This window comes from Desmodus rotundus, chromosome 2 (genome assembly GCF_022682495.2).
Source record: "Desmodus rotundus isolate HL8 chromosome 2, HLdesRot8A.1, whole genome shotgun sequence".
Taxonomy (NCBI): Eukaryota; Metazoa; Chordata; class Mammalia; order Chiroptera; family Phyllostomidae; genus Desmodus; species Desmodus rotundus.
Window position 1 is genome coordinate 188,322,642 of NC_071388.1, and position 24,184 is coordinate 188,346,825.

At 36.4% G+C, this 24,184-nt stretch overlaps 1 protein-coding gene across 2 annotated transcripts; it reads right to left on the reverse strand.

Moving 5' to 3' along the window:
• Positions 1-2,236: 2,236 nt before the first annotated feature.
• On the reverse strand, positions 2,237-23,943 carry MYL1 (myosin light chain 1). 2 transcript variants are annotated; one of them, XM_024563975.3, is made up of 7 exons: positions 23,610-23,943; positions 12,122-12,149; positions 8,088-8,231; positions 5,922-6,095; positions 5,381-5,458; positions 3,104-3,146; positions 2,237-2,549 (listed from the first exon to the last, which is right to left on the reverse strand). In XM_024563975.3, the coding sequence occupies exons 1-6, from the start codon at positions 23,721-23,723 to the stop codon at positions 3,118-3,120; spliced, it is 567 nt and encodes a 188-aa protein (XP_024419743.1). In that variant the 5' UTR covers positions 23,724-23,943; the 3' UTR covers positions 2,237-2,549; positions 3,104-3,117. The 2 variants fall into 2 exon arrangements, with proteins under 2 accessions (XP_024419743.1, XP_024419745.1); XM_024563977.3 differs by lacking the exons at positions 12,122-12,149; positions 23,610-23,943 and adding exons at positions 12,415-12,439; positions 13,179-13,253.
• Positions 23,944-24,184: the final 241 nt, after the last annotated feature.

Consider the following 24,184-nt stretch of genomic DNA (forward strand, 5'->3'; position numbering starts at 1 on the left):
ACTCCACCTCTCTTTCTTTTGCACTGACTTTCCTTATCCTGGGGCTCACCCATCAAACTGTGAAATTGAGATCATTTCTTGAATTATTGTATCATTTTGTTGTTCCTTAGCTTCAGTTATATTGACAGTTCAAGGGAGCATAACTCTTTCGTCTGGACTCCAGACACTTGCTGTTTAATCTTCTCTGTTCTTTTGGGATATACTTGGTTTACTGAATAAGTCAATAGACTCATAGTTTTCTCTAGGCTTAGATCTTAAAGGAAGATATTCTTTCTCCATTCTATTAACTTCCAAGTTTTATTTTCTACCACAGAAAAAGACATGTAAGTACAATTAGAGAAAGATATAGCAAGAGTTCTTTTTGCTATAATGTTTCTTGAGAAATATTACTATGAGGTTTAAAACTAAAAGTTTGTCTCTCCAATTTAGTAACTATTTTATTCTTAGAGGTGAATAAAGTAAGTTCCAGTAAGGTAAGTTTCAAATATACATTAAGGCAAGAACAATTTTGGGGGGAGACGGTCAGGAAGTAACTTCAAGATTGTAAAAAAAACAAACTTAAATGTATTTGCTTATGCAGTGAGGGCTTTTCAAAAGTTATTTTTAAAGACTGAGGAATTAAGCACCTGTCATTTTCACCAGCTGGTGTAGATGTTAGGAATTACTGTCACTCTCTCACTCGCTACTCAGTTTTGCACCTGCTGCTACTTGAGTTATGGACATTTCACACATGATAATTTAATAAGGTTAGGTCCCAGGACAATGTACTAGATGTTATCCCACCGGGAGTTAAAGCAGTTTTATAAGGTCTTCAGAGAAAAGTATTAAATACGAAGCTTGAGACAAAAAATTTAGTACCTTGTAGCTATCACATTTTTCTAAGTGAAAAATGTTACAGGAGTGTAAAAGATGGAATATTTAACCACATATTAAAAAAAAAGCCTTTTGTGATTGGACTGTTTGTACCAGTCAACTTCTCTCCATGGTGACAGTTGTAATTGAAAAAAACATTTTTATTGCCTATGTAACAACCAAATATAAATAAGTATTGCAATCTGCGCTGTTTAGTATGGTTGCCTTGGGCTGCACATGACTATTTAAATTAATTAAAATGAGATATAATTACAGTTTCTACTGCACAGTCACACTAGCCACACTTCAAGTGCTCAGTAGCCAGTTGTGACTAGTGGTTACCAAGAGGACCATGTAGATACAGACTTACTTTTTTTTACATTTTTACTGAAAGTTCTCCTGGACAGTGCTGTGTGAAACTTCTAGTTCCTGGATTTAGGCAAATTTGGTCTTAAAGGTCCCAAGGCCATTGTCAATTTTCCTTACGAGCGACTGTGATGTCCTGGCATCATCTTGGCTATGAAACTGTAAGTCAAAGTTGAAGCTGTTGGCTGCTGGAATCTGAGTGACTTTGGCTAAAGGTAGAAATAGCATGTTGACATGAAGCGCCCAACACCAGGAAAAAGTTATTTCAGCTTCCAAAAATGTCTAGCCAAGCAGGTACTTTTTAACGATTTTAAAATCCCATATACTACAAACACATTTTCAGAGCATGGGAGAACTATCACCTCATCTCTTCTAAATAGCCAACTACGAACTTGCAAATTCTGCCTTTGTTCTAAAGACAAGTGACACACGATAGCATTACGATATGATAAAGTAAGTCCACACTATGAACTTCTCTATCAATGAGCCTTGCCACTTAACACATGTATTAAAAGAGTGAACCGAGATTTGGGGACATGGCTATGCGAAGTAGAGGGGATCATCGCAGGAGAGAGATTATTAATAGACATGTTCTTGAGTAACAGTCTCATCCCAGAGAGGTTTTTTTAAGTAACAGCTGAAAGGTCACTTTACATTTTATCCTTGAAGACATTCAGTGAGAAGGAGCAGAGCTTGTTAGAATTTTCTGGTAGGCTAGGAGGTCACTGGACATGAAATAGATCAAACCATGAATAAAGTGATTTGCACACAGCTGAAAAAAACCTGCTTTCATCTTAGGTTGATAGTTTGTATTAAAACGTCTCTGATCCCTGAGTTTCTTTAGTTCTCCATTTCACTTTTTCAATAATATATGATTATCGTTATTATTCATTTTGTTATTGCTCTGTGGACTGTAATGATTCATTCCTGGAATTCACCAATATTCTATACATTAACAAAAGAATTGAGATTTAAAAAACTATGTTCTCTAATCAAGAGGACAAAAACACAATGCAACTTGAATGTTGCAGACTGACCAGAATGATTTATTGATTTATAAATTTACGGATGGTCACCGACCCATGCTAGAGAATAAAGAGTAGTGCTTGGCTTTGGGGTCATCGGCATCTTATTCTTGTCTAGAACAGGAGACGCTTGGTTTGTGTGGTGTGAGCAAGACTTGGAGGGAAACATAAGGCATAAAAAAATTCAGGGAGTCCCTCAGTCTAGAACAGTCCACCTTGTTCTGTTTTTCTGAGTGATGGTCAACAGATCTGGACATGGGTGTTACAAAATAAGTTTCCAGCCAGTCTTCCTACACAATGCTTGATCTGTAAAGGAAAAGGGAAGGAGAGTTAGATTTTGATCGTGTGTTTTCAGAATGAAACCTGGGAAGGAAACAACGTAAGTGAAGCACAAAAAAAGAAAAAGCAAAAATGGATGAGCACTTCGAAGCTTATCCATCGCCTCACTGTGAGACCCTGGTGGCAGCGCTTCACTTTGGCCGTGATAACCTGGTTTTCTAGAGCAGTAATTGTTGAAATCTCTGTGTGTTACTGAAAAAACTTCGGCCCATGCTTTTATCAGTGTTATGTTCCAACCGAATTAATCAACTAGTATCTGCCTTATTGAATCTCCACTGTATACTTACTGTACAGTCAAAGACAGGGTTTACAGATGGAAGGAAAACCTCAGAAGTTTTTTATTACAAATTTATATACAATGCTCAATTTATAAACACCTCATTTCAAGGAGTTGAAGTTTCCTGGTTAATATAAATAGGCTTAAGAGCTAATGCTAATTACACCTACAGAATATAAAGTGAAGCTGTTAAATTAAAAACAATATCAAGAAGGTCTTAACAGCAAAGAGCAAACATACGCACCTGGGAAGCTCCGTTCAGATAGACATGATGTGCTTGACGAAAGCTGGGGGCACAACACAGACAGTTCGGAGTGAGAAAATGGTCAGAGTTAGTAAGAGACATTTTGCGAGTTATCTCAACCTTAATTGTTCTGAGCTAAAACACTGGAATTTATTTTTTATGCTCTGTACAGCCCACTCTCCGTATGACTGGATTTATGGCCTTTCCCCTGATTTTGTAAATTTAATTTCTGAGTAAGTTGTTGACTGTGGGAGTGTGGGGAGGGGAGTGGTACATTCACATGGATACATTTTTCTTCTTTAAAGTATGACCTGATAACAAAAAAATGCTCTTCGCCATTGTCTCCAGCTATCTTGTTTCTCTCTTTATAGCTAAGTTGATGGAGCTATTATGCCTGTATAAGATAATACCAATATATGGTTCTAAATTTTTTATACAAATTGTGGCATCCTCTTACACTAGTTTTTCTCACTTCATAATACATACTGGAGATATTACCACACTGGTAAATAGGAGTGTCATTTTTTAGGGCTGTAGAGTATTTCATTGTGTGGATATACCAGAATCTATTTGATACATTGTACATTGATGGACATTAAATTGTTCAAATATTTGGCCATTACAAACAACACTACTAATGAATAACCATGTGTCACTTGTTTTACGTGAGTGCCGGTGTATCTAAAGACTACATCCCTTGAGCTAGATTTGTTAGAGTTAATAGTACCACATCACCACGTACAGAGTTAAATGATTTACATTCCCAACAGGAACGCATGAGTCCAGCTTTTTCCATACACTGTCCTCAACCCAAAGTGGGGTCAAACTTTTAATCTTTGGCAATCAGCTTATTTAAAAATGTTATCTCAATGTGGTATTAATCTCCATTTCTTATATTATTAATGAAATTTAGCTTATTATGTGGTATTCATATATATTTTTATTTCCTTTTCTATGAATTGTCTGTTCATGTATTTATCAATTTTTTGATTGGTTTGTGGTATTTCTATTAATTTATAATTTTTTTTAAGGAAATGAGTTCTTTCTAATATTAATTGCAAAAAATTGGTTTTTGGTCTGCTATTTGTCTTCTGACTCTGCTTCTGGTGGCTTTAGCCATATATATTTTAAAACATTGTGTGGTTGAATTTATCAAAAATTGAAATGACTTCTGTGTTTTATATAAGGGTTAGAAAGGGCTTTCTACTCCAAAACTTATAAATTAATTCTTTGATGGATTTTATGCTTTTTGTTTTTACATTTAAAATTTTTGACCCATTTGGGATTTATATGGTACGAGGTCTTATTTAATTTTTTAGATTACTGTCCACTTCTCCAAACAGTATTTATCAAATGATTCTTCTGTATGTAATGTGTTTATGATAATAACCAAATGTAAAACATTGTTTATCGGGAAAAAAGTGAAGCTTAATCAAGGTTTTCAGTGAAGGTGTGCTTGGCTGAGTACCTACTTTTTCTCCTGTCCTCTCCTGTCCTCTCCTCTCTTCCCCTCCATTCTCCTTTCTTCCCCTCTCCTCCGTGCTTGTCTTTTCTTACTTTTTCCCCAGTCAGTGTACTTTTGCATCAAATCTATCAATATAGCTATATTGAAATACGGCTAGATCAGTCTTTTAGGGGAATAGAATGTTTCTCAATTTTATTGGAAAAGTATTAATTTATAAATTATACCATGCAACTTTATTTTGCCTCTTTATTTTGCATAGTGTGTTACTTTTCAGATCCTCTGGCTGCAGCTGCTGTAAGTTGGTTGCAGGAAATAGATAATTGATCACTAGAGATGACTTTCATTTAAGCTAGAACATGAGTCAAGGAGAACTAAGTTTTAGCACTATCCCTGTCATTAATAACATGAACTTCACTAATAACTGAACCTCTTTGGCTCTCACTTTCCTCACTTTCATAATTGCTTGACATAAAGGATTTTGAGATCTCTGCAACTTTAATATTCTAATACATTTTATTCTAACACAACCCTGTCTACATTACAGAGATATTATGAAGGTCTAATAAGAAAAAGTACATGTAAAAACATATTTTAAATATATATCAATATACAAGAGTGCTAAAACCCACTGGAATAAATCTTATATATAGTCAAGTCTTTACAAGATACCTTTTTAGAGTTAGAGTTCTTGTATGATTGATTGATAACAATTAGGGAGGCAAAGAAAAAGAAATTATTTCAAGTTCAAAAGGAGTCCATGATCAATCCAATCATTTAAAAGGTGCTCTAACTACCAGAGTGTGAGATTGTACCTTCATAGTTGATGCAGCCGTTGGAGTCTTCTTGACCTGCCAATAGCGTTTCCACTTCTTCCTCTCTCATCTTTTCACCTGATGAAGCAAAACTCTTTGTTCAGAAAGAAGGGCAGAGAACAGGTTCAACATTCCACCAGAAGTGACCAGTTTGGGGCTCCTGGAGACTATGACTATTCTCTTGGAAGACAGAAGCCCAGCCCTTCTTATTCTGCTGGCACTTAGAAGGTTGTCTGAAAAACGCTTTTGAATGAATGAATTAAATGCACATCGTGCCTGAATAGCCAAATTATATCCTATGAGAACTACAATGCTTTACTTTACTTATTTATTACCAGTGATTTAAGTTATCATTTTCCCCAAACAAACTCATTGACACTGAAGCCAATTGAAATGGTCATTGATGTTTGGCTATTCTTTGTCATTTTTCCGTTGTAGTCTTTCCCCTTTCCTATCTTGGTTATAACATGGTTTCCTTGAGTGTTTCATACTCCTTCTTTTACAGTCTATCATCAATGCCACTGAAATAAGTTTTTCTTACCCAGTGTGGCTAGAACGTGACGGAGCTCAGCGCCCATGACTGTGCCGTTGCCTTCCTTGTCAAAGACACGCAGACCCTCAACAAAGTCTTCATAAGTGCCCTGGTCCTTGTTGTTGGAAATAGCTTGCATCATGGGAAGAAACTGTTCAAACTCAATTTTCTTGGCATTCATCTCTGGAAGAAATTGCAATTTGGAGAGTTATTAGCTACCATAAAATACCATTTCTGAGTCTCAAATTAAACTGGAAAGTCCATTCTAGGTGACCTGAAAAATCTTTATGCAGCTTAAATTTCAGTGGGTAAATCGCTGATGACAAAAACTTGGTACTAGATAATAACAGGAGCACTGGGGTCCTGGTGCTTCAACTTTTTTAATCCCCCATCTACCATTTGCAACTATGTGATTATGGGAATGTTTCTTGACTGATTTGTGCCTACACTTCTTTATCTCTAAAACAGAAATATCTCATAGTGTTAGGGTGAGAATAATATGAGATGACACAAGACAAGTTTATTACAATACCTGGGACAACTGGGTACTTAATGTTAGTTCCTATTTTGTTAACATTGTCAATTTACTATTTTCTGTAAAAACTAGCAAAGCAATCTAAAATTATACTGATACAACAAACCATTAGCATATAAATATAGTAAAACTTAACTGAACTTTCAGATATATTCCATCTTTGCCCCGAGATTTTGCAGGGCCTTCAATTTCTTTAAATTTTAAGTCATTTAAAAAAGAAGCTTATAAGGAAAGACTGTACGTCACACGCTTTGTGATCTTCTGACTGACTCGCAGTTTAGAGGCCTGCAGATGATAGGACTCTCTTTGACAAGGTAAATCCTATTCACAATAAAAGTATAAAACAGACTACCCAAGTGTATATGAATGGATAAAGTTATGTACCCCTAAAATGAAAATTCCCTTTTACTAGTTTTTCCTCATAGAATAGAAATCTGGTACACTGAATAATAGTAAAAAGATTGAGTTGGCATGCTGAATAAATGAACAGTTCCCCAATAGTTCCTTTAAAGATGGGTATCTGATCAGTTAGAAATGGCACTTAAAAAAGACTTGCCCTACTGCTCTCTCACTTCATCTCGTTCTCTCAGCTCCTTTTTGGGTGATTTACCTGGAAATTTTCCTTCAAAGAAAATGAAGTGTGAGGAATGTCTAGAAGACTGATTTAGAGTTAGGTTTTTCCTTTTTTGAAATAAGTTTTCTTTTGCAACAAAGGAAAATGGTCATTTTAATTATCAAGGAAAATAGAGATAGTTTGCTCTCCCTTTTTTCCTTACGGCAAAGATAAACAGCCCACATATCCACTTGATAAAGCTTCAGTTTCATTTTGTTTATTGTTTGTTTGCTTGCTTAGGGTGGCATTTTCCAATAGATTATTATACTTGGTCGTGAACCTTTGGGATTTAAAAATGTTTTTGTTCCAGACTATTTCTGTATTGAGCAAATAACTTCTGCAGTTTTACCACCCATGCATGTCCCTGGCTTTGGCCCCATCATTTAACTCGGGGGGACTGAATGCAGGCTTGGCTTAGATTTTTGAGTCTTTCTGTGATTCTTTGGAAATAAAAAGTACTCTTATTAAAATGTCATCCTATCTTTCTCCGTTAAGATAGCTAAATTGCCTTTATGATGGTCGCAGAAGCAGGGTGTCAAAAGACAGACCAGTGGGCATAGTCCGCAGGTATTTTCAGTCTTCTGAAAGCATCAATTTCATTTCCCAGTTTTTATCAGAGTAGGTCTTCTTCAGAGGTGTACCAGTGTAATTTACTCAAAGCACCTTTGTCAAAATGTAATTTTGCCTTTGATGGTTTGAAAAAGAATGTGTAGATTTGGATATTATTTCATTTCATTAACCTTTAAATTATGAGCATTAAGTAAGATGATGATAATGATGTTAGCATTAGATATTATTTCCTTTCATTAGCATGGAATTTTATCATGCTTGCAAAGTCTCAAAGGAAGGTTTAACTTGCTCTATGAGGGAAAAAACTGAGACTCTAGCCAGTGGCACACTTACCATCAAAACAAATTAAATCCTATTCTGTGGAACTTATTTCTCAATAAATCACCCTTTCTCTCTCACACATACGCACACACACACACCACATATTTTCCAACTTATTGGAAAAACATGTGATTACCTTCATTGGAGGGGTTTCCCAGAACCTTCTTGACCTCAGCATTGGTGGGATTTGTGCCCAGAGCTCGAAGGACATCGCCAACCTGGCTTAAGGTGATCTTGCATTCACCTGTTCTATCAAACAGTAGAAATGCCTCCTTGAAGTCTGCAAGAAGCAAGAAGCATTAGGGTGCTTTTTTTCCTACCTCAGACCTATAAATGAACCCTACTTTCATCAAAGATCCAGTTCAAACTCTACTACTTTACAGCTTTTGCCAACCACTTATCTTGTGATTGTTGGACTCTTCCTTTGTGCAGTGCAGTCATTGACAAACCCTTTTGGCACTTCATCTGGGGGCTATTTTAAAGCAGCATTTCCAATTTCAAGTAGTATGTTATTGTTAATCAGATATGGAAATTGGAGCCCCTAGTCATATTTTCTCATATTTCCTTCATCTGCTTGGGAAGCAGGGCTGGGTCAAGAAATTCTGAGGTCTTAAGAATTTTTCATATAATCTCTCATATAATGAATAAAGTTAATGAAATTTCAAGAAAACAAATTTTCAGATGGGGTTGTGTTTATGTGGTTAACCCAAACTTCTCAAATTGTGTGGAAATAAACCTCCTCTTGAGGTACAAATTTCCTAAATACTTCCCTTAACTAGTTTTCTTCAGAAGTAACTTCATTTTTCAGGAAAGAAAATCAGAAAGGTGAGACAAATCTCTAAGTTCTGTAAGGGGTCTTTTAACCACTTCAATGTATGACTCTAGTAGGGATCAATTCAGAAGTAGGAATATTTGTTTGGATCTGTTGTATGGTAATCTTTTTAAACTTTATTTTTCAGATAATACATATCACATGGTACTATATTAGCTCTAGATTTAAGTACATATTTTATGGAGATAATTGTAGATTTGCATGTAATTTTTAGAAAAAGAACAAAGAGATGTCTTATAAATACTCTGTCTTCTTTCCCCCAATAGTACCGTTTTGCAAAATATTGTATAATGTGGAAACCAGGATATTCACATAGATACATGCCACCTATTGCATTCAGTTTTCCAATTTACTTGTATTCACATGTGTTTGTGTATATGTATGTATTCTTATATTGTCTTTTTTATCCCAATCACTCTATTCCTTACTTTCCTTCAATTTTGTCATTCTCCTTTGATAGAATGGTTTTTCCTTTCAGAATTACATTAACAAAAAATTAAGACATATAACCAAAAAGACAGAAAGGGGTACTACTATGGATTAGGGGCCAGTAAAGACACTTTAATGGAAACTTCTAAACTGAACTAAATGAAATTTCTTGGGGGACCTGATGGCAACTTGTTGGAGTTAATACAACACTCAAAAAATCATTTGTGAACGAAAGGGCAGAAAGCATTCTTCTCGTGGGCCTTTCGTAGTCTCAGATCAAAAGATGCCTTCTAGATAGATTACCCAGCAAAACACACTATTGTTCTCCATCCCCTAACCTGGGATTGCAGCAGCCATACTTGCTGCCAACTGTAGTGATCATGTACTATTCTTTGCTACAACTTCCCCCTCATATTCTATGCAGTTTGATTATAAAAATAATAGTTTGATTAGGAAAAATAATTTCCCTAATCTGAAAACATGCCGCGGGCACTGTAGGGTCATTAGTCAAATATTACTTTCCGTCTTTCTGAGGGACGTGTGAAACTGAGCTGTGCCTGTTACTGGCTGCAGGCTTTCGTGCAGAAATTGCTCAGAGGGCTCTATCGCCCTGGTCAGATGCTCGATATAGCAATAGGGTTTTATGGGCTGTAATAGAATCTCTCTGACATTAACCCTCCTGTTCACTTAAAGGCTAAGGCCAGAAAGATATAGCTCTTCCGACCGCGGAATTTTAGGGCATAAGTCTTTATCTTGGAGAGTCTAGAACATGGGTTAGCAAACTCCTGCCCCAGGGGCTGGCCACAGGTTTCTGTAAATAATGTTGGATTGGAACACAGCTATAATTCATCTATGTATTATCAATGTCTGTTTTCATACTTCAACGACAGAGGTGAGTTCTTTTTACAGAGACCGTATTTGCCAATGAGGCCTAACACATTTCCTGTTTGGACTTTTAAGAAAAAAATTGCCAACCCCCCAGGTCTAGAACAATACTGTTCTAGAACTTCTTGTGATGAATGAAACGTTCTATATGTGGGCTGCCCCCAAATGTAGACACTAGCCGCCTGCAGATCTTGAGCACTAGAAGGAAACTTGCACAAATGTGCAAGTGGATATTAAATGTATTTACTTTTAACTCATTAAATTTTACATTTAAGTAGCCACAGGTGGCTAGTGGCAACTGCACTGGACAGCACAGGAGGACTTAGACCTTTGGAATGCTCTAGTTTTCTAGTTGTCTTTTCTTCTTGCCTCCGAACCTGTGATACATTCAAACAGAGCAGACCTGAGCAAAACTAATCATTAACCATGGTGAACCAAAGCAAACAAAGGAAGTTTTCACTCCTTTCTGAAAGTGTAGGATTTCCATTTCATTTAAAATGCTGTCACAAAACGTTTGTTCTCCTGGCACAAAAGAAAACCAGTCCACCACACCAATGTTTACTGAAATTCTATATCTAAAACCTATTTCATATATGGAGTAATATGTTTAATAGTAATAGTTTAACATTGTCCTTCTGTCCCTGTAAGGGTTTTTATTCTTCTATTGCTCGATACTACCATAGTTAGGCTGTCAGAATGACACTGTAAATTAGATGTTTAAAAGGACTAGGGTGTAGGAGCTGAAAATGATAGCAACATCACTAGTTAAAAATGCACTGAAAATTAAACAAATTATAGTAGAGTTACCAACATATTTCAACAAGAAAAAAATAGTCCTTTGTAGTATAATCTCATATGATACTGAGTTCTGAGTCATCAAGTCATGTAGCCTGTCTCCTTGGGCCACCAACCATGGTGTGGATACACGTGAGTCTGTACGACAGCGAATGTCTTTGTTTTTCTCCATTGGTGTTTGAACGTGAGATAGTCCAGACACTAAGGCATTGAAAAATGTGGAATTCTTTAGATAAATGAGTATTTGAAAATGACCTTACTAGTCACCTATATTTATTATTACATGTATATACCATAACATGTATAATATGTACATATTTATGATTATGACCAATACTCTGGTTTATATGTCATATAACTAATTTTTCTCCCCTTCTCTGCTATACACATATTTCTATCTCACTTCATTTGGTACGTGACACTCTCACTCCATAAAACATGCCTCAGGATACTGCCAGTAAAAAAGTAAGATTTTGTGGGGCATGGGATTCTTGGATCCCAAGACTGAAAGGACAAAAAAGTGGAAAACTTAGGGAAAATATTCCGATTCTCTCAAGTCTTAAGAGTTATTTTTATGGAAGAAATTTCTACTTAATTTAAAGTAATACCAGATTTTGGTCTGATCATCAATCCTTTGTGTCCTTGAGCTAGTCCCTCCCTGGGAGCCCGCCCTGCATGGCTAACAAAGGGTCAGGAGACATCTGCTGTCTCTCCCCCACAGTTTCCTGATAAATACTCCTCCCTCTTTGTCTCTGCATTTACTTTTATTCTACATCCACTTCACCTGTCGTTTCTCTCAACGCATTACGATACCCCTTGAAATTATGTAGATTTGGTCATTGGCAGTTTCATAATCAATTATATTTTCCAGGTGGAACAGCTCAGACCTGCCAAATCTGTCTTTAAGGATTTGATGAAAAAATTAGCCTTCCAAAATCTACATCTTTTAGGGAGTGTATGTATGGTATTGCTTACTGTATCAAATTGGTTTTATTTAGACATCAGTGAATGTAAGGACCTAGTTTGTAGTGTTTACTGTTTGCTCAATCCTCTGATGATAAGCAAGGGTCCAGGTTGTTGAGAGAAGTTAGAGTGATTGAGAGTGTTTATATTTAGAGTGGCAACACCAGTGGGGGGTGATTAGGAAGCGCTAATCTCAAGGGAGTGGTTTTCCTACGAGCCATCTCTGTGAGTGTGCACATATTAACAACAATCTCTTTTAAACTTACCATCCTGCTGTTCCTTAGAGAACTCGATCTGTTAGAAAGAAATTAACCATAAAGAATACTTTAAGCAAACAAAATATCCTGACTTTAAAGTGTATCCAAGCTCATTCCCTGAGTATTCTGTAAAGTAAGCTCCCAAAGTAAGCCTACTTTTCAGAGTTCAGGCATAGCTGGGACACTAACAGGTTGAGCCACATAGTTAACATGCCTTAAAGATAAGTGATATTTCTGTTGATATTTCCAAAACTAGGCAGTATTCTGCCTACATCTGGAGTAGAGAAGCTCAGTTTACTTACCAGCAATCTGATCAGCACTGAAGGACTGCAGTGGCGAGAGAGGGAGAAAGAAAGAAACAACTAGTACTCTTTCAAATGCATTGACAGAATTGAGTGCTCTCTGCTCTGAGATTTTTAGGAAGCCATGTATGTGTCATAGAATAAGAACGTTGCCTTGGGATACTTTTGAATCTAGGAAAAAAGAAGCTTTTGCAGAAGATAGTTAGGGAACATCTCTCTCAATTAATAAATAAGTGATTTAACAAATGCTAAGTCAAATACTTCCTGGAACAGTAAAATACTTTCTAGTGTGTTAAGATATGTCTAATACATAGACATGGTATTAAGAAGTACAGATGCATTGCATTAACAAGATAAGTCTTCTGTTTAACCACCACATTTTTACATAATGCATTGGAATTAGTTTATTTTAGAAATTGGCATCATTGGATTGTTTTTCAAGGTGTAATATTTTTTTTCTAGAGTTGCAGGGTTTTTATTCTAAATTTACATATAATAAACCTTATGTGATATAGCAAAAGTTGATCAAGCATAAAGTACTACTTTTGGGAAATAAGTTGTATTTTTCCAACTGGCATTATAGCTCAAATTAACCTCTTCTATCCTCAGTCCACATCAACAAAAACCCACGTAGATTCTAAAGACTCATATTGAATTATTCTCTCCCCAGTTCTATTTTTTGTCTGCCTTTTTTTCCCTAATAACATATTATCCACTATCTATTTCCTCCTGTGAATGACAAATACTTTTCTCATAGGACCCACCATGATGGAGCTGCTGGGCTGCAAAGCAGTGGCGAAGCTGCAGAGTGAGCTGAGGGCTGTTCCAATCCCTGAGTGGGGGCCTCCCTTGCTGAGGTTGCCTTTTATTTCTGGGGAAGCTGTGACCTCACAGCTAGCATCAGGTTTCGGAGAGAAGAGGCCCCTCCCCCTGGAGAGTTCTTTAGCTTTCTTAGGGCAAAGAGAAAGAGGAATCTGTACCCTGAGGGCTATTTTTAGGAAACCACAAAGTGGGAGTAGACAGCCATAGTGAGTCCGAAAGCCCATCAGTACTTTTATGGTCTTGATCCCTGAGAGATTCTCTGGGAGTGTCTTCCTTCAAGAAGCTACTTATTTGTTGAGTGGCAGAGGAGCTTGGAATTTCTCTAGGGGCTTGGGCTGACCCCTTCTCACTGTAAATTTGGGACTTTGCAAACTTCAAGTGAGCAAGTTTGGGTATTAATGAAACATTGGATAGGACGGTTTGGGGTTCCAAATGGCCACAGCTACAGAAAGAACAGCCTTTGAGGCACTGTCTCTTATGGCGAAGTTCAGAGGACCTGACAGGCATTGCACGTTTGTGTGGTTTTTAGGGTTCGCCCAAGTGGTAATCTGGCCAGGTCTTGACCTCTGCAATTAATTTAATCTTGTAAATTGTGTTCTCAGAAGTATAAAGCTTATCTAAGCCAGGAATGGTTTTGATCTTTGTTTTCCATATTTTTCTCCCTCCCTGTTATCTTTATGGTGGCTGACCAGTCAGATTTTTTGACTTTCTGAAGTTCTTGTAGGCAGCAAAGCTGATAGTCTTCAACCTCCCTCCTTCCCACTTTTCCTCTGGTAACCACCATTCTGTTATCTGTTGATAGGCCATCTTTTGCATTCTTTTTCTCTCCTATTTGAGATTTTTAAAGCTTGTGGAGGTTCATAGCAGAAAGTGCTGATTCTTTTTCTATCACATCAAACATTTTATGGCTCAGTCTCCAGACTGAGAAACAGTCTGGAGAGGTTGCTGTGGAATACAAAGTGGTACTTGAGAATTTTAAAGGGATCTCAGGGGTTGGCTGGTAATGCCTTCTCATGAAAACAGAGGGCACTCTCTTCCTAGAGTGGTCCTGTGCAAAATGCTACTGGGAAAAGACCAGTCTTCATGTGTCCATGCAAGTTCCCACAACATGTTTTCTGTTCTCTACATACTTAAAAGCACACGGACATAAAGGACGTTGGACATAAATTCTAACTTAAGTACTGTTTCAGTGACTATTTTTAATGGTCACAGAAAGAATGAAGTTCCCCCCCCCCCCCCCCCCCCCCGCCGCCCCCGAAACAGATGTAAACTTTACAGCCTTCCTGCAAGCATTTAGGAAGAAATCAACATTTAAATGTGTGTTACTTTTTGTCCAGACTACAAGTAGTGAAAGAAGTCCCATAGGGTCTTGAGTGAGTTCCAAAATGAGGACTGAAAATATAATTTGTAAAATAGTAGTACCCAGGTAAACATATCTTCATTAATAGATTGACATTTTGAGGAAGTGAATAGAAAAATTTATATGCTTTGAATCATTAGGGGGAAATGAAAGGGAGGGACAAAAGTGGAAATTGATCATCTTTGATAATTGTGTAATTTGGAGCCTCATGATTTTGATGCAAAAATTAAAGCCTTTAGAATAGACCATATTTCTTTGTGTTCTTTTTAGTCCTATAATTATATGTATTATGTCATTAAATTTGAATTGCCTATGATTAATATTGAGAACTAGCATATAAATATAAATAATACAAAATAAACTCATCAAAGTTGCCCTACCTAATGCTCATTTTAATTCTTTTTTCAAGTAGAGAAGTGTATCCTTGAATACGTACAGAATATGGTCAATTTGTACAAAATCTGTTGAGTAAACTGGAAAGTCATCTTAAAAGTTATATTTATGTTATGAATAAACTCTTTCTAATCATTTGGACATTATGTAAAATTTTAATATTAACATAGAAGTGGTAGACAGCTGCCAAACTATTTAACTTTTTTCCCCTCTATGCCTTTATCACATAGAAAATGAGAGTTTAGACTTTTTTGTATCTGTTGAGAGTCAAAGTAAACATTTAAGGAAGTTACTGACAATGGTGGAGAAGGCTGCAGTATAGCCTAGTGTAGAGAATAAACTATAGTTTACAAGTTAGAAAACCTGGGTGCTGTGCTCGCAGAATAAATGGGAAATTCTGTTTATTCTCTGCTAAACTTTTACAAATGACAACAACTTTTCTCTGGTCTCTTTTGTGGTTTATAATGGTGAAGTAACCAGCCCTTTGAACATGCCTTTGACACATACAAACTGGCAGCTGATTTTGAATCAGTTTGCTATGCCATCATTTGGTTTGTTTTAAAAATTAGATTTAAGTCTTTCCTATCTGGAATGTTCTTCTCTCATCTCTGCTTCTTAGAAAGTAACTGTTTTTCCAATAAAAAATTTAAAAAAATAACTGTTTTTCAAAGTCCTAATAAAATCTCCTCCTCTTGAAAGAACCTTTTCTCTCTACTTACCTAGCTCCCTCCTTCCACTCAGAGATGATGTTTAACTTTCCCGACTGTAAACTTCTGGGCAGCACAGGTCATTACGAAAGCCATTTACCTTTGTCCACCATGTGAACCCAGGTGCAGGCTTACCCCACCCTCTCCCTCTTGGAGAGCTGCCCCTGACTTATTCGTTGATGTTTACCCCCCCATCATTATAAAACACCTGCCTATAAGAGATGCTCAACAGATTTTCATTAAGTTAAAATCATCGGAATATATATATACAGTAAGTTCCTTCTTCAAACATAAGCTCCACCTCTTAAATATTCTATTCCCTGAGGGAAGAGATTTCATCAGTCCCCTCCAAGAGCTCACGTTCTACTGCATCTCAGGCACCTGGAACTGCCAGACACATAGTAGGCATGCTCATCTTGAATTATTGATGTAAGTGCCTTTAGATTTCGAGGGCCTTTTCTTAGATTTTGTGTAAATGTTTATGATCAGGACTTCTAATTCGCAACCCCTCCATTTGTTTTTTCTAAGGTGTTTTCTTCCATCTCTGCCTACGTGCTTATATTGGACTGAGAGTAGAATAACTACATTCCACATCTGTATGAGTCATATGCTGTTTGGCACTGGGTGTAGGTAGGTAGTACTATACCAGGTACTGGTACTAAAAAGGATTTTTGTTGCAGTATTTACAGATCTTTTCTCACTTTGAGAAGCATTTTTCTAATAGTAATCATGAAGTTTGGTTAACTGATTAAAGACAAGATAAAGTCTCTGGTATATAGAGGGAATTTATTTATAGGAAAAATATTAAAATGCATTTAATCAAATAGGACCTGGAATTAGTAGTATTAACCAATGTCATCCCAATAAATTTAATAAAAATAAATATTAAAAAACTGCAAAAATTTGGTAAAACAAGAAGAGCTATAATTAAAGATGACTTGGGAGATGTGTGTTGTTGAATACTGAGAAACAGTGCCCTAGGAAGGAACACAGACTGCGGTCTCTAAGCAACTTCATCGTCACAGCGAGGTACAATGGGGCTAATGACTGGCAAGGCTGAGGAAAGCAGCTGATCTCACCAGGGCTAGTTTTCAATCAAGAAGGCAGTGCTGTGGGCTCTCTGGTTTAATGCCTGGCAAACAGACAAAGGCCTGGATGTATGCACACCCTAAGGAAAACTTAATTTATTAATTTTCAGCCCAGACTCACAGACTTACTGGGAATCACTACAAAAGACCAGCAGAAATATTATTTTGAAACTGAGTCTTGTACTCAGAATAACTCAATTTAAAGGAAATAAGTATTTTTTGCATTGTTTTTTTACCTTAACAAAGGATACTCTTAGGCTGATAAGTGGAATATGGTGTAGAAAGAAGAAATTCAGAACAACAGAACAGAATACTGGCCCAGGCTGTTGAATGTAACAGAACAGATGGCTATATTGGATAATTGATCTGAACAGAAGAAGAAATGAGTAATTCTCTGTCTTCACAGAGAATACATCTTCATGTATAGACCAGTCAACTACATTCAGACAAATTAGATCAAAGTCTAAATTATTAAAGCAACCCAATTCAGACCTACAAGAATGAACAGAGAGGCCTAAGTAAATTTTAATAAAAATTTAAAATGTGACCTAAGTCCATACTTCAGATTTCTCATCAGCTTTCCCATGGTTAATAGTGGATAAATAAAACTAAAATTTCTTATGAGTTGTACTTTTTCTACATTGTGTATTTGTTTGCATGTAATTTGTTAAAAATCCAAGTTGTGTTTTTGTTTCTTCCTTTCTCCTTTTATTTTTAAAATATGATCATTAGAAAAAATTTGTGTGTGTTATAAGACATTTTAAGTATCTGTTTTGTTTTTACTTTTCTGGAAAATAAGTTCCTTTTGTGACAACAGGGATACGTGAACATTGCTATTACCACTTTAGAGATTCCAGGTCTTTAGATCTGATGGAAAGAACACTAGGCAGGGATTAAACCACTCAGAGTTTGTTGTGGCTCTCGTAACATATCATGTGTCTTTGGATTAAATTACTTCTCTTGCCTGCATCATGGCTTCCTCAGATTCAAACTGTTATACTTAATGATTTCTAGGGTTGCTTATGGTTCTACAATATTGTGAGGTTTTCCATCTTTTTGTCAGTAGAATCTACCTCAACTCACTTTTTCTAAAGAAAAGAGCAGGGCGCCTAAAAATAACATTACTTTGACATAGTTTAGATAAAGAAGAGTTAAGCAAAATGAAATTTCATAACACCATGTTCAGTTGAGTCAGATGTCTTATAAACAGGGGAGAGTATATACCATTGAGCACTTACTAGGTTTAAAGAACCTCATTCGCCACAGTGGAAAGAAGAATATAAAGTTGATTATGATGTGATTTTGTCTTTGGGGAGAAGTTTCTTCTCTGGATTCAGTTCACTATTATTAATTTATGACTACAATAGCAAGGTTTTATCATCCATATAATTTAAATTTTAACTAGTATAACTGAAGCCATTACTATTTGTGTGTTATAATTTTGCCCTCCAAATTCTGATTTGGGTGAGAAGCAAACTGTAGAAACTTGATGTAGAAACAAACTATAAAAGATCCTATTTTCATACAAAAAGTATTTCAGCATGAAAAGAAGCAGAAGAAAGTGTGATATCAGCAGACTAAATATAATCCTTTCCACAATTTCCATGAGTCAGATGGCGCTGAATGCTGGGTAATTATGGACCGACTCCTACAGACAACTTGCCAGGGGGCTGGTTCATTTGCAGCACGAAAATGCCGAGAGGCTAAATTTGGTGCTGTCACTGCATGGTCTTCCTGTCTTGCAAAGTTTTCATTATCTTTAAAATTCAAAGTGCTGCTCACCATTAATTGGTGAGCACATCTATTTCCTTTCCAAGCGGCATTTTACTTCAAGAAGTCATTATCCAGTCACATATAATTCAAAATATAATATTAAAGTGTTACCAGTAATGGTTAATAGTTTCCTTTAATAGTTTCCCACTCCATTCTACCTGTCCTCTCCTTGTGTAATTTTAGTGTTTGAACATGGCAACTTGGTGCTGGTACCTAGAGATAGTCTCAGATTGTTTTTGATTTGCTTCTGAGGTTATATTTTCATAATAAATGGATTAACATTGCAATTGGTTGACATTATAGTTGTATTAAAAATTAATTGGTATTATTGAGAGACCAGAGTAAAATAAAATAAATTTTTACAATTAAGTAATGAAAACTTAAAAATAAACTATAAATGTTTCACCCATTCCTAATTAGAAATCAACCATAAGTATTCTTTTCTTCAAACTGGTTAAGGTTAAGATTTTATTGTTATACATGTGGCCTTATATTTCTACAAACCACCCCAGTGAATATGTGGTTGGCATTTCCAGTTTAAATCACGTAGTTTATTTGTAAATAGAAATCCCATAACATTCTCAAAATATTAGCCTGAGGGCAAAATTTGGAGGTCAGTTAATTAAACATATAGGTTTATGTTTAACTAAAAGCATAATTATTAAAAAAATTCAATCAGTTTTACTACATTTAACAGCATTAAAAATAATTTTGTATAGTTTAATTTTTTCCAGCTTTATTGGGATAGAATTAACATATAACAGTGATTTTTCAACCGGTGTGCTGCAAGAACTTTTAGAACAGGAACTAACTGATTACTTAGTCAGGGACACTGACCTCTTTTCCCTTAGATCGTCAAATTAAAAAATGACAACAGGCAACACAACAACAGCCATCTGGTGTGAATGAATAAAAATTATACTTAATTTTTGGTCAGGTCATCAAAAATTTAGTTTTTGGCGTGCTGCAGAATTTCAGTAATTGGTTTATGTGTGCCTGAAATGAAGAGGTGGGACATCGCTGACATATAACATTGTGTAAGTTTAAGGTGTACATGTGATGAACGGACACGTGACAATTTTCATGTTGTGAAACAGTTATCACAATAAGGTTAATTAACACATCCATCACCTCACATAGGCATCTCTTTTTTGTAGTGTGAACTTTGAAGACTTACTGTCTTAGCAGCTGTTAACTAAGTCACCGTGCTGTAAATGGGTGCCCAGAAATTATTCTCTTGTAAGCACAAGTTTGTACCCTCTGGCCACCTTCACTCCTTCCTTCCACTTCTACCCCAACCCCTGGCGATTACCAATCTACTCTCAGGACAGCATTTTTCAAAATATACATGTTCTCTTTACAACTTTTTATGGGAAGCTGGAGCAAAGTGGCTAGGAGTCTTTCTTACTTCCTAACACCCCTCCTTCCATCTGTGAAGGAGAACACCAAGCCTGGCAGCAACAGGTGTGAAGACTGGGGGGCGCTGTGCAGAACCGGACAGCAGCAAACTGGCAAGGTTGTCTTGATGACCTTGCTCGGATGCATGCTCGTCACTCCCTCTCGCGGCTGCACAGGGCTGTGCAGGGTAATAGAAGAACCATTGTACCTCACGTGCTTGAGAGCAAAAAACGCCTCCTTTACACATTCTTAGAAAGAGCAACTTGCTCTTTAAACACAGGAGGTAGGTAGTAATATGGGTTAACATAGTGGACTCTGGATTTGGCCTTCTAGGTTAATTCTAGCTTCATCATTACTAGTTATTTCACCATGGGCATAACACTGAACCTCTTTTAGGCTCTTGAGTTGCTTTTCTTACAAAATGAGACTAAAACAACCTCGGCGTAATGTTATGAAAATTAAATAAGATAACAGGGCACAGAGTAAGTTCATAATAAACACGGTTGTTATAAAGAACTTTATAATTTTCAAAACCTTTCATGGCCATGACCTTATTTGATTTTCCCAACAATTTTTCTAAGTAGGACTGGGTTTCTCTTGGCCTTGTTAAGTACGAGAAAAGGAATTCATAGATTACCACAGACAATCCTATACCCTGACCAGAGCAAGTCGGGTGTCACAGTGCATACACACATTTGCCTTCTTTGACTATCCATCAGTAAATAGACGCATTTATAGGGAATGCTGGATTTCCATCTTACCCATTACACTGAAAGCTTAAATCTTCCCAAGGACACGGTCAGTTGTTGCTGTGAGCTTTGTTATTTGATGAGTTTCTGTCAATGCATTCTGTCCCTTTACCACTTTTTGTAATACCGCCTGCAGTCTAGTCAGGGGTGACCTGATTGAGTGGGGAATACAATGAGAATTAAAACATAAGCAACACAGTAAGAGACGAGATTCAAAGTCCCGTTGCGTCACAGCCATCCTGACGTAAAGTGAAGGCATGCATCATGCAGAAAATGAACTTACACATCGAAGAGCTTTTAAGACCTAGACACGTGGTCATCTCATCTCTTATTTACTTGTGTTATTTCACATGGTTGCAGTTTTGGGCAACAGGTGTTAATTTTTTGTGTCTGCACCTACAACCAGACCACTCCTGGTGGGTTTTGATTCCCACACTTGAGACTCTGTCAGGCAGTGTCCTTGAGTCTTGGTGTTGGTGCTTGAAGCAGCAGCTCTGTGGAAGCAAAGGGCTCTCAGAACCACCCAGGACAGCAACTTTAATGTCCAAATATCCGCAGAAAATGTGTTTTTGAAAAAGGATGCTCAGAAAATTCATGGGGATGAGACATCATATAAGCTTTTCCTCAGATATCAAAGATTTTATGTCAGAACACTGGAGAACTACTCTAAACGAAATACCAACAGATCTGGAGGAAATCAAATTCAAAAGCACACTTAAGAAATTGATAAAACTAATTAATAATATACAAGATTGTTCGGAGTTCAGGGTGAGTCCAATATATGGCTCTTAAACATGGCGTATTTTAAGATGAAACATAGATATTAGCTGGGAATAATACTGAGGAATTAAATATTACCGTGACTTTAATATTACACAAAGGTAGTGACACTGAAACTTCAGCATCACTCGAAGTCTAAAGGAAAGGTCGATTTTTAAATCATATGATTTATGAAAGTGTTTAAAATACAATTAAACTTTTTTATTGAGTTCTTAGAAAGATAATGAACACATATACCAGCTCTATTAATATCTTTAAAGTTCATTTTCTCTTGAAGAAATTTCATAACTTATATGAGGTAATATAGCTAGGAACATCATTAAATAATTAAGAGCATCATAGCATCAAATGTTTTAATGTATCTTTTAATTAGCTTTGTCAACTAGTGGGATTAAATTAAAATTTTATAATGTCTTCAAGTTGTATCACATTCTTTGGTATAATGCCTATAAATATGCACTGATTTCATATTAATGAATGAAAATCATGGAAGATACTGAAATTCCTTTACAAAAATATATTTGTTTCAATTCTGTTGTTTTCTCTTTTACACTTGTTGTCCAATATAGTCAGTGTGCATCTGTAAAGATATATTAACGAGGGTTGTCAGAGAGAAGAAAATTGGTTTCTTCTTAGTGAACTATATGGATGCGGTCCTCAAGGTGGAAAAACATTTATTAGAATATCTAACATGTATTTCTTTCCCTAAGTGGATATTCATTAAGAATAATAGTCCCTAACCAACCAACCAAACAAAAAAAACCCCAGTAGTTCCTAACCAATATTAGATTCTACGAAAATTTGATTTCAGTCACCTATAAACTGAAGATAAAATATTTGTGATCATCTACTCCTACTTTAAAACAAAAAAATTCATGTTTAACTGGAATACTATGAAAACTATGAATGTGTTTATTTAATTCCATCACATATATCTAAGGATGATCTAATTGAATATTTATGTTAAGAATACTTTAAAAATATACAATTATAGTAAAACAGTCAATGAAGTGTTTATCCACAGGATAGCATGCCATTGCAAATAAAGTGTTAAGTTAGCAGAACTCAGATTGTCATGTATGGAACTTGTGACTTAAGTGAAAAGAGCACTCCTATAGGCGCTTTCGCCCATGAGGTTCCCATACACGGCAGGGTTCCTTAGATGAGGGTTTTCAAATTGCCCTGTGGACCAGTCTGAGCCCAGTGAAGGAGGAGAAGGTGCACATTTGATGAGTCACATCACTGAGAAGCAGCAGACACATGCATCGCATCATTTTCCTGAAAGCAGATACTCTTCTGGTACTCGAGAACTTTGATCACAGCAAAGTGTTGACACAGAAATTAATCACATTCTCCTTAGTTCAAGATCCGTATGCAAGAGCTCAAAGATACAAGCTTAAAAACCATAGAAACAACAAGTTTTACAGCATTTTTGGGTTAGTTTCATTTAGAAACAACTCACACAGTCTGAATTAAATCCTGTGTATAAATAAACAGAATGACAGTGATAGTCATTGAAGCACTTGAGTGCGTAACTGTCTGCACTGAGACCCCATTTGGTGTGGTATCAAATTTTATTAAGCAAAGCTGAAGGGGAAATTAACTTGAATTGCAAAACTCTCTTTTTCAGATGAAATAAAACAGCTGTCCAATAAGTACATCCAGGGCAACTGGATCATCAGCAGTTTTTAAAGTTTTCTGAAACAATAGATGGATTAACACTTTCCTTTTGATATAACTTTAAAGTAAGGGATCCAGTTTCCACAGAGATTATATAAATAAATAAATACAAATATTCGTTTAAATATTTGTAAAACACATTTAGACATATATGTTATCCATAAGTTGTACTTTTAACAACTTGCGGGGGTGGGAAAGGAAACTAGAAAACAAAAAAATAAAATAAAATAGAGGCAATACAGGTCCCACATGCAATACCACACTCATAGTAATTTTACTGAAATTCTACATTAAAGTTTATTTGTCTTTTCATTAGGATTCTCTTCTCCCCAAATCTACCAGTAGTGCTGTTTCTCTTAATGAAAAATATATCTCTTTGCAAATTTCTACAGTTCCCTTCTGCTGAAAGATGTTTCAGTGACCATACAGTTCCCTGTTTAATTACCTTGATGGCAGAGAGGTCAATTTTTTCTTCTTTGGGTGGGGCGGGTGCAGGTGCGGGTGCAGGGGCTGGGGCAGGAGCTGCAGCAGGCTTCTTCACATCTTTCTTTGGTGCCATTTTGTTTAAAAGGATGGGTTAAAAAAAGAGAGAAGAAGCACCTCCAAAAGTACCTGTCAAAATGATTCTTGGAAGAGCAGTGGTGGTTCGGTTGATCCACAGCCCAGTGTCTTGAAGGTGGACCCGGAGTATTAAATGGTATAAGGGCATGCATATATATTTCACTTAGTGCCTAATAGAATCTTGACACGTGAGGCTGGATTGGACAGCTCGCTACTCAGGGGGATGGCATTCCTGCTCGGTCTATAAATGGAGTCTAAAGGGTCAGGGCTTCATCCATTTTTTTAAACTCCTCTTGCTTTTTTTTTTTTTCCACTCTATATATAAAAGAGAAAGGAGTCCGATAAAGTCAGTTTCAGATCCTTTGGTCACAGTAAAGTAGATTGACTGATATTTTTTCTTCGTTGAATTAGAATTCTGCTGAAGTTGTAAATCTTTTTTTTTTTTTCCCCCTCATGCCA